This window comes from Manis javanica, chromosome 10 (assembly GCF_040802235.1).
Source record: "Manis javanica isolate MJ-LG chromosome 10, MJ_LKY, whole genome shotgun sequence".
NCBI classification, from domain to species: domain Eukaryota; kingdom Metazoa; phylum Chordata; class Mammalia; order Pholidota; family Manidae; genus Manis; species Manis javanica.
In genome coordinates, this window is record NC_133165.1 from 44704483 (window position 1) to 44721104 (window position 16622).

At 40.6% G+C, this 16622-nt stretch overlaps 1 protein-coding gene across 1 annotated transcript in view; it reads right to left on the reverse strand.

Moving 5' to 3' along the window:
• Positions 1-4652, reverse strand: part of ITGAM (integrin subunit alpha M) — a 45324-nt gene extending 40672 nt beyond the window's left edge. The window contains exons 1-5 of the mRNA XM_017666245.3: positions 4528-4652; positions 2298-2403; positions 738-841; positions 357-427; positions 102-219 (exon numbers count right to left, since the gene is read on the reverse strand). Coding sequence (XP_017521734.2) covers positions 102-219; positions 357-427; positions 738-841; positions 2298-2403; positions 4528-4555 — 427 coding nt within the window. The 5' untranslated portion in view covers positions 4556-4652. The remainder of the gene's footprint in view (positions 1-101; positions 220-356; positions 428-737; positions 842-2297; positions 2404-4527) is intronic.
• Positions 4653-16622: the final 11970 nt, after the last annotated feature.

The window sequence follows — 16622 nt, forward strand, 5'->3', positions numbered from 1 at the left end:
TCTAAGTCACCTCCCAGACCACGAATAGTACCCAGCCCAGTCCTGGCCCAGCCCTCTGGTCTCATGCTGCCTATATGTACTCACTACCAAAGGCAACCTACCTCTGAGGACCTCTGGGAATTTTTGGGGCTGCTGCAGTAGGTTGGACCCAAACAGGAAGCAGAAGCCATTCACATAGGTGTTTTCCTTACAAGTTTGGTGCACAGTGGGGCCACAGGCCTGGGGATCAAGTACAGGTGGGAGGGGCTGTTTATTCTTTCTCCCCAGCATTGCCTCCCTCTGCAGACCCCAGCCCCAGAAACCTTGGGCCCCCAACTCCCTCCCTCAGGATACTTCTGTGACCCAGGGTAACTCACCAGCAGCCGGAAAGGTTTGGTGGCAAATGCCAAAGAGAAGCCCAGGGACATGTTCACAGCCTCTGGGGGAACTGAGGGGACAGATAATATACATGGTCATCCTCGGGGAGAAGAAAAGGACAGTTAAGAGCAGGACAAGGGTCACCTTGGCCTGGGTGACACAGAGGTTTGACAAGTCAAGGAGGCACCCAGGTCATGGAAAAGAAACAGGGAAGGGGTGCCTGAGGGTGTCTAGGTAATCTGCATACAGCACAGAGACTGGGGAGCCAAACTCCTGGGCTCCCACAACAGACCCCCAGAACCAAGGCAATGCCTGGCAAGTCCAGGTGTATGTGTAGGTGCAACCCTAGCCCTGGGTCCCAAGGCAGGGCAGTGACTCACCCTGCAGGTGGATGGGTTCACACGCGGCCATGCTGTAGTCACACTGGTAGAGGCCACCTGTTTGGTTGACAGCCTTTATCTCCTGGGGGGCTCCAACCACCATCCTGTGGGGGCAGATGGGAACATATAACCATGGGGATAAGAGAAACCTCTGCCATGTGGGGAGAGGAAACCATGGAAGTCCTGCCACCCAGAGGAAAGTGGGGGAGTCAACCCACACGTGGATTTCCCAACACCCAGAAAAAAGAGGAAGACTCAGCAATGAAAAAATTGAGAGAATTAAATCTTGGAATGGGAAGGGCCTAAGAATGACACAAAACCTGGAAGACATATAAAAATGAATACACTCAGCTACACAGTCATTTAAAATAAATGTATGTGATAAACTACCATAGACAAAGTCAATGACAAATGATAACTGGGGGAAGGGAAATTAGCAACTCATACCCAGAGTTTCTTTCCTCAATATAGTCAGAATTCTTACAGACCAATAAGGAAAAATACAAACAAACGAACAATAACCCAATAGAAAAATAGGCAACAGAGAAGAAAACATTCACAGAAAAGAAAATACATCTCTCAATTAAAAAGGAATGCAATTTCAAGCTAAATTGAGATATATCATTTCTCACATACTCAAATTGCAAAGATCAATAAGTTTCATAACACAATGGGTTGGCAAATGGGTGAAGAAATAGATATTGATATAAATTTCTGGTGTGAGTTTAAATTTTTGCCATCTCTGTAGAGAGTAATCTGGGAAGATCTGCTGAAATTACAAATTCTTATGTACCCTTTGATCCAGCAATTCTAGTTCCAGTAATTTACTTCCAAATATAGTTCACATATGTAAAATTTGCATATATACATTGTTTATATAGTAAAAAAAACCATCTAATATCCGTTAAGAAATTTAAATGTAATATAAATTGTAACACCTTCAAATAATAGAATATGATGCAAGCATAAAAAAGAATGAGTAAGCTCACTATACACTTTTTTGATAAAATCACCACACCTTAGTAAGAAAAAAAAATGCACAGGACACCATACAGCAGAAGTCAGCAAACTTTTCCTGGAAAGGTAATATTATTTCCATATTATTTCTGTAAAGGTAAATATTTTAGGCTTTGTGGGCCATATAGTCTCTGTCACAGCCTCTTGATTCTGCCATTGTAGCTCCAAAGTGCCATAAACAGTAAATGGGGAGTTGGGGTGAGGAATCAATATAATTCATTTACAAAAATGGGCAGCAGGCTGTGCTACAAATAGTGTGAAGGGTGGGAAAGTTAGGGAAATGTGGAGGTATATACAGTGTAGAATTCTTCTGGAAGAACACAAAAAAACCATTTACCAAGGAACCTCCTGGGAAGAGAATTGGGGGAAGGGAGTGCAGAGGAGGCTTCTTTTACTGTCACCTTCTTTTATATCTTCCAAATTTAGAACCCTGTAACTGTATTGCCTATTCAAAAAAAATCAAGGAAATTGTGATTTTTTTTCAGGTGTTGAACTCTTACAGGGAAGACATGTTGAGACAGGGAGGCCATCTGCAACCCTTACCTGGATCCCTCAAGCTGGACCACGCTGTGCCCAAAGCCCCTTGCATTCTCTTGAAAGATCTTTACAGTTTCAGTGTCCAGGTTGAACCCATGACATAAGGCCAAGACTGGAGAGAGAACAACAGGGGGTGAGGGTCAGGTGGAAGTAGGTAGCATATAGTTAAGAAAGCAGTTTGCCCTCCTGTTCCATACATCTTTGCTGCCGGCATTCAACCTATCCCAGCCTGGAGATGTCTGCCTCCCAATCCAGCCCTGGTAGCCAGGGGCAGATATTGGCACACTTTTTCTATAAAGGGTTAAATAATAAATATTTTAGGCTTTGTGAGCCAAGAGACAAGTAGAGTATATTACATAGGTACTTACATAATAAGAGAGAAAATGCATTTCTACACATTTTTCATTTAGTAAATTCAAAATAAAATAATTGAGTGTATTTTTTGTAATAAAAATTTACTAATGAGCAAAAAGCAAATAAGCCAATTAAAAAATGGGCAGAGTAGCTGAACAGACACTTCTCCAAAGAAGAAATTCAGATGGCCAACAGGCACATGAAAAGATGCTCTACACCGCTAATCATCAGAAAAATGCAAATTAAAACCACAATGAGATATCACCTCACACCAGTAAGGACAAAAGACAAACAACAACAAATGTTGGCAAGGATGTGGAGAAAGGGGAACCCTCCTACACTGCTGGTGGGAATGTAAACTAGTTCAACCATTGTGGAAAGCAGTATAGACATTCCTCAAAAAACTAAAAATAGAAATACCATTTAACCCAGGAATTCCACTCCTAGGAAATTACCCTAAGAATGCAGAAGCCCAGTTTGAAAAAGACATATGCACCCCTATGTTTATCACAGCACTATTTACAGTAGCCAAGAAATGGAAGCAACCTAAGTGTCCATCAGTAGATGAACGGATAAAGAAGATGTGGAACATACACACAATGGAATATTTTCAGCCATAAGAAGAAAACAAATCCTACCATTTGCAACAACATGGATGGAGCTAGAGGGTATTATGGTCAGTGAAATAAGCCAGGTGGATAAAGACAAGTACCAAATGATTTCACTCATCTGTGGAGTATAAGAACAAAGCAAAAACTGAAGGAACAAAAGAGCAACAGACTCACAGAACCCAAGAATGGACTAACAGTTACCAAGAGGAAAGGGACTGGGGAGGGTGGGTGGGAAGGGAGGGATAAGGGGGAAAATGGGGCATTACAATTAGCACACATAATGTGGGGGAGGTTGTTACAGGGAAGGCAGTATAACACAAAGACAAGTAATGATTCTATAGCATCTTACTATGCTGATGGACAGTGACTGTAATGGGGTATGTGGGGGCGGACTTGATAATGGGGGGAGTCTAGTAACCATAATGTTGTTCAAGTAATTGTACATTAATGATATCAAAATTTAAAAAAAATTTTTTTAATTTACTAATGAGACAAATAGAATTCTTTGGGGGAGATAACAGTTCACTTCATTGGGATTCAAAGTTCTTGTCCCCTATCATGAAGTCAATTCTAAATGTTTATCTGGGACCTATGGCTCACAGTTTGTACAAAAACGGGTGGTAAAATTTTTGCCTACACCCACAGGCCACCGTTTGCTGACCCCTGGTCTAAGGACCACCAACTTGAGGTGCCTTCAGCCCCTCTCCAAACTTCACCCTGTGTTCCCTCCCCACTGATTTGCCCAACAATCAAGTTCCTAAAGACTCAGTTAGGCAATTTCCTTCCTATGTAACTCTCAAGCATTTCTTTCTCTTTGACTCATTCTCCACAAAACACAGGATTAAAAGGAAATAAACTTGAATTATTTTGAGCAGTCAGTCATTCAACAAACATTTATACCCTGGGTCCTTGGAAAATAGAACGGGAGGCAAAGTGGAGGTGGTGAGATGGAATTCAAGAAGAAACACTCCAAGAGAATACCTGCTGTGCCCCCTTAGCCACGTCATTGTACCTCTTTGGGCACAGTATCGGAGTCTGCGAAGTGAAGAAGCCAGCCAAACCCCCTGCATAGTCTATGAATTTAGTCATCCAAGTTTCTCTGGCCATGACTCTTGGTCTGGCTCTACTCTGCTTCCTGAATCCCTTCCCTAAACACCCTTTGTCTCTCCCTGTCTACCTCCTGGATGGTCTGCACCCTTTCCCTCTGCTCACAGACTCAAAATTTCCCTTCCTCATTATTCTGAGGGCCCCCCACCAGGCCCCTGGCTCACCTGTTAACAGAAGAACTTTATGAATCATAGCTGGAGTGAGCAGGAACAGTGGGGCTACACACACTGCCGAGCGAATTAAAGGAAGCCACCAAAGCCAGGAAGGACAGAAAAAGAGAAGTAGGAGGCAGAAATCTGGCGAAGAGTCAAAGGAAGAGGGCGGCGGCTCAGCGAACACACAGCATTGTTGACCCTTCTGTGGCTATACACAGCCTGTGCTCCCTCCCTACCCAATTTCCTGGCCCAAACCATCAAAGTCACTATCCCAAAGGTATCATCTGTTTGCCCACCTTAATCTAAGGGCAACTCAGGTACAGAGAAACCCAGTGCTTTTTTAATATTAATTTCCTTTAAAAAAAAAAAGCTTCAAAAAAAGCCCAAGAATTTTCACTTCCAAGAATTTATCCTAAGAAACAACTGAGAAGTATAGTCAAAGGTGTATATGCAAGCTTGTTCATTGAAACATTGGTTTTAACAGTGAAAAACTAAAACAACCTAAATAATCTAACAACAGAGGAATGGTTGAATGCTGTCTCACTATAATATATCGTTACATCCATCATGTTAGTCACTTCTAAATCTGTTTTTAAAGACACAGGTGCATACTTTCATGGAATGTGATTGTTAACATGATCCCCAAGCTAATGGTTTTTTCACTATTTCCCGAACACATTTTCACTTGCCTCTAACTTTAGTTTCTTAATAACCAGAGCAAATAAATGTTTGCTCTCCATAAAAATTCTCTATGTGTGGTTTTAAAATTACCTATTTAAAAATATGTGTATGTAGGAAAATCAAAATGTTAATAATGGTTATCTCTACATGGTAGGGTTACGTGTGTGTTCTCATTATCTACTACTGCAATAACACACCACTCCAAATTTTAGTGACTTGAACAGCAACTTACTGTCTCATAGTCCTGTTGATTGTCTGGCTCAGCACTTCTCACTAGGGGATCTCACATGGTTGCAGCCAGATTGTGAATGGACCTAGAGTCATCCAAGGCTCAGTTGGATTGGACTTTCAAAATGGATCACTAACATGGCTGGGTTGGTGTTGGCTGTAGGTGGGGAAGTCAGTTGAGAATGTCAATTGGAGGATGTACATGTGGCCTCTCCATGTGCTTTAGGCTACTCATAGTGTGCTGGCTAGATTTCAAGAGCAAGTTTCCAACAGACAAGAATTGAAAGTTTTCAGTCTCTTAAGTGTTTGATCTGGAAACTCACAGAGTCACTTCTACCATATTCTATTGGTCAAGCACTCACAGGGCTCATCTATATTAAAGGAGAGAGGACATAGATCCTACCTCTCAAGGGAGGTGTGTCTAAGAATTTGTGGTCAACTTTAATCAGTCACAGGATGATTTTAATTTTTTTCTTTTTTTTGTATTTAAAACTTTTATATAGAAAAAAGAATAACTTTTATAATCAGAAAGAAAAGAAAAGCACCAGTAAATAACTTAAAACAACCAAGTGACTATACTTGTTAGCAGGAAAAAGGGTTGAGGAAAGAGAAAAAAGGTCATGGGCCCAGGAAGAGAGAATACCAATCAGGGTGTGGGGGAATGGTTTAAGAATAAGTTGGGTTTCTTTTGATAAAAGCTATAACACTCTGACCACCACAAGAAGCTGTTCTAGCTTGGACACCACAGCCCCTCCTAGCTCTGAACAGTAGCAAAGGGCCCACTCTCTATAAAGGCACAGGCAAAATTTCAGAACAGCTACCCAACTCACAGAACCTTTCTCAATGACCCACCAATGGGTGTGCACCTGAGCATTTTGCTGCACACTGGCTTCAGCCATTCCCTCCCACCTGTCCCCACCCCCACATTTCATAAAATCTAGCTTGAGTTCCCCTATAAATGGACCCTCAAACAAAGATTCAAGCACAAATAATTTATCTGGGAGATGATCCAGGAAACCCTAGTTAGGAAGTCAGGATGGAAAGGATCCCATAAAAAATGCATGATGAAACAAGGTACTGCTGTAAATAATTGGAGCTCAATACACTGAAGAACCCTGCAAGGCAGTGTAGAAGATACCTCAGAGTTACCCACCTGAGGGGCAAGGGAGCTAGGTTCTTATCCACAACTCAATTCAGCTATTAGTTGAGGGGTGCTCTCTAGGGAAGCCTTAATTCTCTGGTGCTCCCAACTGTTCCTGCACCAAGGTAGAAGAGGCCCCAAGAGTCAGAAAGTACCCTCAGGCAAGCACTTGCAGGTGCTGGCAGCTGAAAATCTGGCCAGCTTCCATGAGAATGTTAAATGCAGATGGGACATGAATGGGACAACTACAGTGTCTGTGTTATTCAAATACTTTTTCATAACATTTATCATTACATGAAATTATATTGTCTATTTAATTTTTCTATTGTCTGACTTCCCTACTAGAGCATATAATTTCCATGAGAGCTGAGATCATTTTTTTTTTAGTTATTGCCTTCCTTTACTTTTTTTTAATTGAGGCACAGACAATAAAGTATAAATCTCTGTACATCTTGATGGATTTTGACATGTGTAGAGAGCAGAGATTCTTGTCTGTCTTGCTCATCACTCTACTTGTGCACAGAAGAGTACCTAGTTCATAACAGAGAACCCTAAAAATTAACTGAATCAGACAGAATTCTGGGAAGATGGCAGAGAAGGAAACACCAGGAATCCTTTCCCCCACCTAGACAGCAATTGTACTGGCAGAATCTGTCTGATACTGCTATTTACCTCTGGAGTCTATTCAAAGACTTGAAGTTAATTTCAGCTTTTAGCACTGTAGCACCTACCAATCCTATTCCCCCCAGCCCTGGGGCAGGAACCTGTGCATGCATTCCAGGAACAGCCTGTATGCAGCCTGCAAGAGCCAGAGTAAGCAATAAGACCCCAACTTCCCAAATACCAATTATCAGTGCTCTGACTGTTGCTTGTAGCTTCTGATCTCAGAGGTTCAGACACAGAGGCAAGCAACCATTGCTGGACCACCCTTCCACCACCACCAATTGTGAAAGCCTCTCCACTCCTAGCTGAAGCAACTCCTAGGGGATAGAAACGGCCAGTCCCTTCCCCTCCTCACCCTTCATTTTCTCTTTTTTCTCCTTTCGGATGCCAAATGTTTAAGAACTAGGACATCAAAAACATAAAAATCTAGAAAGTCACCACACATGTTCTAAGAAGACATTAAGACCTCAGGCTGATCCCTGGCAGAGAGATAGACTACAAAATGGAATAACAGAAAATCCTGGGGAAGGGGAAAAATCTGATTTCCAAAGCTACTATGTTATTAGACTTAAATGTCCAGTTTTCAACAAAAACCACCAGACATACAGAGAAACAGGAAAGTATGGCCCATTCAAAGGAAAAGAGTAAACAGTAACTGTTCCAGAGAAAGACCAAATGACAGACCTTTTAGAAAAAGACTTAAAATAGTCCTTAAGATGTTTAAAAAAGTAAAGGAAGACATGAAGAAAGTCAAGAAAATGATGTATGATCAAAATGTATGATCAAAAAGAAGAAATCAAAAAAAATCTGGAACTGAAAAGTACATTAACTGAAATGAAAAAATCACCAGAGGGATTCAAAGGCAAGTTTGAGCAGGCAGAAAAGTGAATCAGCAAACTTGAAGGTAAGACAATTGAAGTTATCGAATCTAAGAAACAGAAAGAAAAAAGACTAAAGAAAAGTGAACAGAGCCTAAGAGACTTGTGGGACACCATAAAGCTGACCAACATATGCATTGTGGGAATGTGAGGAGAGAAAAAGAAGGGTCAGAGAGGTTATTTGAAGAAATAATGGCTGAAAATTTCCCAAATTTTATGAAGACATGAATACAAATATTTCAGAAGCTCAACAAACTCCAAGAAGCATGAGCTCAAACAGACTCATACCAAGACATGTTATAACCAAACTGTCAAAAGCCAAAGACAGAGAGTCTGAAACCAGCAAGAGAGAAGCAGATCATCAGATACAAGGGATCCTTGATAAGATCTTCAGCAGACCTCTCATCAGAAACTTCAGAGGCCAGAAGGCAGTGGGCTGATATATTCAAAGTTCTGAAAGGAAAAAAATTGTCAGCCAAGAATCTTTTATTCGGCAAAACTGTCCTTAAAAACTGAAGGAGAAATCAAGACATTTCCAGATAAATAAAACCTGAGGGAGTTCATTACCACTAGATCTGCCCTGAAAGAAATGCTAAAAGGAGTCCTGCAGGTTGACATGAAAGGACTGTAGACAGTAACTTAAAGTTGTATGAAAAAAATTAAAACCCCAGCAAAGGTAAATACATGCAATTATAAAAGCTAGTATTATTGTGGTAATAGTGTGTAACTACTATTTTTGTTTTCTACATTACTTAAAAGATTAATGCATTTTTAAACCATTAGTCTTAAAGTTAGTATTATTGTAGTTTTTATTTGTAACTCCACATTTTGTTTTATACATAATTTAAGAGACTAATTTTAAAAAACAATTAGTCTATGTTTTTGGTCATATAATGTATAAAGGTGTCATTTTGTGACATAAATAACTAAACAGGGATAGGGAAGGTGCTGCATAGGAGCATAGTTTTGTATGTTATTGAAGTTAAGCTGGTATAAATTCAAATTAGAATGTACAACTTTAGAATGTTAAATTTAATCCCCATGGTAACCAAATGAGATAATTTTATGATATACACAAAAGGAAATGAGAAGGGAATTAATATGTTTCACTGCAAAAAAAATATCAACACAAAAGAAGACAGTAATGTAGGAAATGAGGGCTATAAAAGTTATAAGGCAATAGGAAATAAACAGCAAAATGGCAGAAATAAGTCCCTCTTTATCCATAATTACATTATATGTAAATGGATTGAACTCTCATCAAAAGAGAGATTGGCAGAAAGGATTAAAAACATGATCCAACTATATGCAGCTATAAGAGACTCACTTTACATATAATAACACAAACAGATTGAAAGTAAAAAAATGGAAAAAGATATTCATTCAAATAGTAACCAGAAGAGTGGGAATGGCTATATATCAGAGAAAATAAACTTTAAATCAAAATACAGTTACAAGAGACAAAGAAGGACTTAAATATTACTAAAAGGTTCAACAAATTAAGAAGATATAACAATTATAAACATTTACATACTTAATAATAGACCACCAAAATATATAAAGCAAAAATGGTCAAAATTTAAAGGAGAAATACAATCTTATAATAATAGTTGAAGACTTCAATGCTTCACTCTTAATAATGGATAGGACAGCAAGACAGAAGATAAGTAAGGAAATAGATGACTTGAAAAATACAATAATCCAACTAGATCTAAGAAACATACAGAATACTCTACCCAACAACAATAGAATACACATTCTTCTCAAGTACACATGGGATGTTCTCTAGGATAGACCATATGTTAAGCCACAAATTAAGTCTCAACATATTTTAAAAGAAAGATATTATATAAAGTATCTCAATCACAATGGGATGAAGTTAGAATAAACAATAGAAGGAAAACTGGAAAAATCACAAATTTGTGGAAACTAAATAACACACTCCAATAAACAATCACTGGGTCAAAGAAGAAATCACAAGGTAAGTTTTAAAATATTTAGAAATGAATGAAAACAAAAACACAATATACCAAAACTTATGAGATGAGGCAAAACAGTGCAAAGGAAAAATTTACAGGTATAAACATGTTAAAAGAAAAGAAAGATCTCAAATCAACATCCTAACTTTATAATTTCAGGAACTAGAAATTCAAGTGAATTTTCCATACAGACTATGAATTTCTTTCCAGTAAGGATAGGCTAGGTTATCCTGCAGTAACAATACCAAAATCTTAGTGCCTGATATAGCAATATTTTTGTTCGTCCCAAATTCACTATATGTCTGAAAAACTCTCCCAAGCAGCCATCTTCCATGTGTTTCTCAGAAATTCTGTCTGGTTTGGTGGCACCAATGTTCCACATTAGCATGTGCCTCCATGATCACCAAAGCAGAACAAAAAAGCATGAATAACCATGCACAGGTTCTTAAATTCTCCTAGCTGAAAGTGACACACATTATTTCTGCATATATTTCATTGGTCAAAATCATAAGTCCGTTCCCAACTTCAAGGAGCAAAGAAGTGGAATTGTCTCCTGTGCCTAGAAGTAGAGAAAAATATTAATGATCATGGAATCCTAACTACAGAATCTTCAAAACTTTAATTTGGGTGAACCAGTGCTCTTAACATCAAATAAACCTAAATAGGACATAAGGCATCTTGCCGCGGGTTCAGATAAAAACAACCACCATTTGCCTACCACCTTACAAGTTATTTTCAGACATAATCTCTTCTGATACTCATGTTCAAACTATGAGTAAGATGCTATTTTTAATTTTAGTTGTCATTTCTCTTGGGCAGAAGTTCTTATGTTTAATGAGGCCAAATTTATTATTAGCACTTCTTGTGACTTGCTAAAGAAATCTCCAAAGCTAGAAACCTTTAACTGATATAGTCTCCTCAAATATTTGTTTTATTCTCATTATTTAATTTATGACTTTGTGTAGATTTTTTGTCTTTTATTTTTGCATATGTGGTGTGAAATAGGGGATCCAATTTCACTTTTGTCCATATGAACAAATAATATTCCAGTTCCATTTGTTGAAATTATTTTTAAATAAGCTATTAGAAGGAAATTTTACTTCTCTACATTTGTCCATTTTTTTTATTGCTCATCTGTTCTCTACCCAAGTCAGTATAAAGCAATGTTCTAGTATTACATAGCCCCACTGGTGCAATTATTTTCTTTTTGAGTCTCGTAAATCTAGATGCCCACAATCCACAGCCTAACTCTGCAGACATAGCTAAGAAATCACTTCGAAGGGAAGAATTACTCTGATCCTTTTGTTGCCTCCCCAAGAGCAAAAATGATGGGCAGCAGTTACATCCAGTCATAACTCTATTTCCTATCTGAGGCAGGTTCAGTGGACAAAAAAGGCATTATTTGCAGTATCAAAATCCAAGACCATTAACTGACCACTTGTTAGAACTAATCTTATTCAGTGAGATCAACATATAAAAATTTAATCCACTTCTTACTCAACTAAGACTGAATAATTTTCTAGAAAATATAATTGGAAAAACACCATTCATAATACCAAAAAGCTATAAAACACCTAGCCATAAATCTTACATGAAATATGTAAGAACTACATTTTTTTTTAACTAGGCTCCTCCACCTGCTCCTTCAGTTGTCCAAGCAGGAAGACAAATGTCAGACAGGTCAGAAAAACAGTCCTACCATAGGCTTTGTGGAAATCTGGGTGTTTTCCAAGATCACTCTAAGAGCAGGGTTGGCCAGAGGTCACTTGCAGGGCAGGGTCAGCCATACACTGCCACCACCCTGAAATACTTCCTCCTGTTTCCCATCCTTGAAAGCAGAAGTAACTCAGGACCTGACCTGAGCAAGACAAAGGAGAAAGCTACTAATTACTAGAATAGGACAGAAAGGAAGCTATACTCCCTTCACACAGGGAGAATAGGAGAAAAAGAACCACAAACTCTTTTATCTGGATTCTTTTGCTTATAGGGATGAAGGGGATAGGTGCAAATGTCAAAGGGCAACAACCTCTATCCAATCCCAAAGAACAGGTCATTTCTGGAGAGTGGGTCAGATGGGTCTGAAGATATCTGACTCTGTTAACCCCTGAGAGTTTGAAACAGGTCTAGGTAGCCACTATAATTTTTTCCTCCGAATTATATTAACTATACAAATGGGGAAGGTTTCAACAATTATTTCTCCAAAGAGACTTTCTATCCTATTGTCTCTCTCTTCCCCTCTGGCACCCCTATTATGCATAAATTGCTTCATCTGGAGTTGTCACACAGCTCTCTTAGCAGTCTTTCATTCCTAAAGATTCTTTTTTCTCTCTGTTCCTCAGTTTCATTGTTTTCCTGTTCTCTAATTTCCATCTCACTGATTATCTCCTCTACTTGTGGCAATCTATTTTTTCATTCCCTTCATTGTATTCATTTCAGTTACTGTGCTCTTCAGCTCTGAGTAGTTCTTTTCCAGCTCTTGTATCTCTTTGTTGAAGTCTTCCCTGGGATTGTCAATACTTTTCCACAGATGAGTGAACATATTTATGACTGTTACATTGAAATATTTATAGAGAAGATGGGTGACCTCCATTTCATTTAGCCCCTTTTCTGGTGTTTTATCCTGTACTTTTGTTTGTAACGTATTCCTCTTCTCATTTTATCAGGGTTTCTGTTTTCTTCTTTTGTATTATGCTTCCTTGTCTAGAAAGCAATGGCTATGAAAAAAGTGTCCTGTGGTGCACAGAAGCTCCAGATTCCTTACTCTCCAGTGCCTGGTTCTCCTTTGATGTCGAACCCCAGTTGCCGTTGGTGGGCTATTGGCAGGGCCACTTTCTGCCTGTCTTCCAGCAGTGGTCTTTTCAGGCCACCATGGTCAGCAGTTTGCCTCAGCCAGCCCTTTGTGATCAGAGCAGCAGTGATTTTCCTGGGATTGTTCTGGATGGTGCCACCTTCTGCCTGCTCTGTGGTGGGCAGGGCAGTCACACAGCTCTGGGCCATGCATCCAGTGGCAAGTCACATGGTGGCAGGGTGTGTAGGCACATGGTCACATGACATTGGGACACACAGCACCTGGGCTGTGTGCTCACAAGGAGGAAGATGCACTCAGAGCTGACTCCTGCAGGCACCTCTCTAATTGAGCTAAGACAGAGAAAGCTGGGAAAGCCTCCCTCTGCATGCCAGGCAGCAAAGTCTCCCTCTGCTTGCCCAGCAGCAAAGTCTGATGCAACTGTGCCAGGCCAGGCAGCAGACAGATGCACAGGGAAGTGCCTTGGGACTAAGCTGCCAGTGAAATGGTAGGAGCATTTGGGATCCTGAGAGTATCTGACCTGTTGGGCTGAGGGAGGGCTGTGGAAGTGTCTTCTACCTTCCCTTTCTCCTGCAGAGAGAGCTCTGTGTCCAACACTTACCCCTCTGGTACCCATCCTGATGCTGGCAAATCTTTCAAATGGCCTCCTCTGTTTGGGGTTCAGCAGCACTGGTGGGACATGCCTGTCCTCCACAACATGCTGGAGTCTCAACCTCTGAGAGTGCCCAAACTCTCCCTGTTGTCCAGTTCCACCAATCACCAGAACCCAAAGCAATGTGGACTCATGTTCCCAGAGCAAATCTCCAGGGCCAAGTGTCCAGAGCTCCTGAGCACCTATCCCCTCCCAGCTCCATTCCTGTTCCTCCTACCTGTTGGCTGGGATGGGGAAATGGATGTGTCCTGACTGATCGTGGCTCTGTCACTTTACTCTTCATGGCATGGTAGGTCTTCTCTTCTTCACCAGGTGTAGGTGGTCTGTCTTGCAGTCTCCAAATCATTTTCAGGGTTAGAATTACTGTAATTGCTTCCTTGGTTTGTGTATGGGACAAGGTTTCCTCCTTGCCTTCCTATTCCACCATATTTTTAACAGCTCCTGGATGCAGTATTCTTGGTCATAGGCTTTTTTTCCTTTCAACCCCTTTAATATATCATGCCACTACCTCTGACTTGCAAAGCTTCTGCTGGAAATCAACTGCTAGTCTTATGGTGGTCTCTTGTATGTAACTAGTTGCTTTTTTCTTGGTACCTTTAAGATTCTCTCTTTATCTTTAATTTTTGCTGTTGTAATTCTTATGTATCTCAGTGTGTATCTCCTGGAGTTCATCATTTTTTAGGTTGTCTGAGCTTTCTGGACCTGGTTGTCTGTTTCCTTTCCCAGGTTAGGGAATTTTTCAGCTATTATTTTTTCAAATATGTTTCTTCCTTTTTTCTCTGTTCTCATTTGGCCACCCCTATGTGAATGTTAGTATGGTTCATGTCCTAGAGGTCCATTAACCTATCCTCAATTTTTTTTTTTTTTTGCCATTCAACTTGAGTGATTTCCACTACCCTGCCTTCCGGATCCCCTCATCATCCTTTAATCTGCTGATGATTCCCTCTAGTGTAGTCTTCATTTCAATTATATTCTTCAGTTTTCATTGGTTCTTTTTTCTTTTCTATCTTTTGTTGAAGTTCTCACTGAGTTCATCCATTCTTCTCCCAAGTTTAGTGAACATTTTTATAACTATTACTTTGAATTCTTTATCAAGTAGTTGGCTTATCTCTATTTCATTTAGTTCTTTTCCTGGGGTTTTTTCTTGTTCTTTCATTTGGAACATATTCCTGTGTCCTCATCTTGTCTGACTCTGTGTTTATTTTTATGTATTAGGTAGATCAACTATGACTCCTGATGTTGAAGGTAGTGGCCTTATGGGGCCAAGTAGCACAATCCCCCCAACCCTCAGTACCAGTTGCCCCAGGGGTGTTCCCTATGTACTGCACATGCCCTCCTGCTATGACTGGGCTGGGACTGTTGCAGGGACACTGGTGGGCTGAGATGGCCCCAGGATGGCTGCCTGAGGGACCCAGCTACTGCTTCTGAGAGAGTGCTGGGGAACAAAGGTGGGGTCTCCCTCAGGGTAGGGGTTGCTTTGGAGGGGTGCTGGTCTCAGCTAAGGCTGCCTGCTAAGTTTTGCAGGGCAGTAGCTGTTTGGGGGCATTTCAGGTCTTGACTGAGACTACTCACAAGGTCTGGTGAGAAGGAAGCCTTGCTGGAGGAGCACCTGCTGGGGTGGGATGGATGGGCAAGGCAGGTTCACAGAGGAAAGCCAGGGAGGGGTGAGAAGTGCTATCAAGGTAAATGGAGAGTGCCAGAACTAGTGACTGGCAGTGTCTGGCCAGCCAGACTGAAGGAGAACAAAAAGAAATGGTGCCTGCCAGCACTTCCATTACCAGAGAAAGTTCCTACACATCTCTGCCCCTCCAGCACACACCCTAAAATTAATCAATAAATCTCCTTCACATATGGCCCAGGCATTTTTCAAACTCTTGATTCTGCTGGGTCCCAAAGCCAGAAGTTATGGGGGTTCATCTTCTCAGTGAAGATCCCCAGAGTTGAGGGTGCCTGAGGTAGAGTTTGAACCCCTTGCTCCTCAGAAAGGACCTCTTCACCTTTGATATCCCTTTGCTTGTGGATCACCATGCCAGGAGTTTGGTTCCCAGCCAGACCACATCTCTGCCACTCCTATTCTCAATGTGCTTTTTCTTATATCATTAGTTGTGGAAGAGCTATTCTGCTAATCTTCAGGTTATTCTCAGAGAGAGTTGTTCTATATGTAGTTGCAGCCTTGGTGTGTCCGTAGGAGGAGGTGAGCTCAGGATCTTCCTACTCTGCCAATTTCCCCTCCTAAAACACAGCATCTCTCTGAGACTGCTTTTTCAACCCTCCCTTCCATCCTATGAGCCACCCTATTTCCTTCCAGTATATTCCATTTTTGTTAGCCAAAGTTTGCTTCTCTTGTTTTTGCCCAAAAGACCCTAGCTGATCCACTGCTCAACAAAAATTTTATAAGGATTAAATTAAATAATGCATGTGAAAAACTTAGCACAGTGCCTGGCATGTAAGATGTACCTGAAAAATGGTAATTTGTATTGATTGAGGCTGAAGCTAAACTGCTGTAATAAGATCCAAAATCACAGAGGCTTCAGCCAGACTGTCCTGTTGACAGTCCAGGGAGGTAATAGAGGCTCCACAGTGTTGGAGAGCCAGCTCCTTCTAGGAGATTGCTCTGTCACCCCAAGGTATTATCCTCATCCACCTAGTCAAAAAAGTCCCACCACTATATTCACCTACCAACTGGCTGAAAAATAGAAGATGTGGTAGGTCACACTTTTAAAGGAAAGGTGTGACCCAAAAGTTGCACATATTATTTCCCCTCTTATTTAACTAGCCAGAACTTAGTCACATGGCCATACATAGCTGCAAAGGAGTTTGGGAAATCTTGTCTTTATTCTAAGCAATGATGTGCGTAGCTAAAATTTGGAGCTGAATTACTAAAGGAAGAAGAAGAAAACAGAAAACAGGAGACAACTAGCCATTTCTGCCATATTATCATTACCATTACACTACTCTGTGGATCTGGTAGAGTTTGACAAAGTAACCATGATCCTTGACTTCATCCTGTATCATTACTCTCACCTTCAGCTTCAGAGCCTCCATATCAAGGTTTTATAGGCCTTTGGGTTTGGGA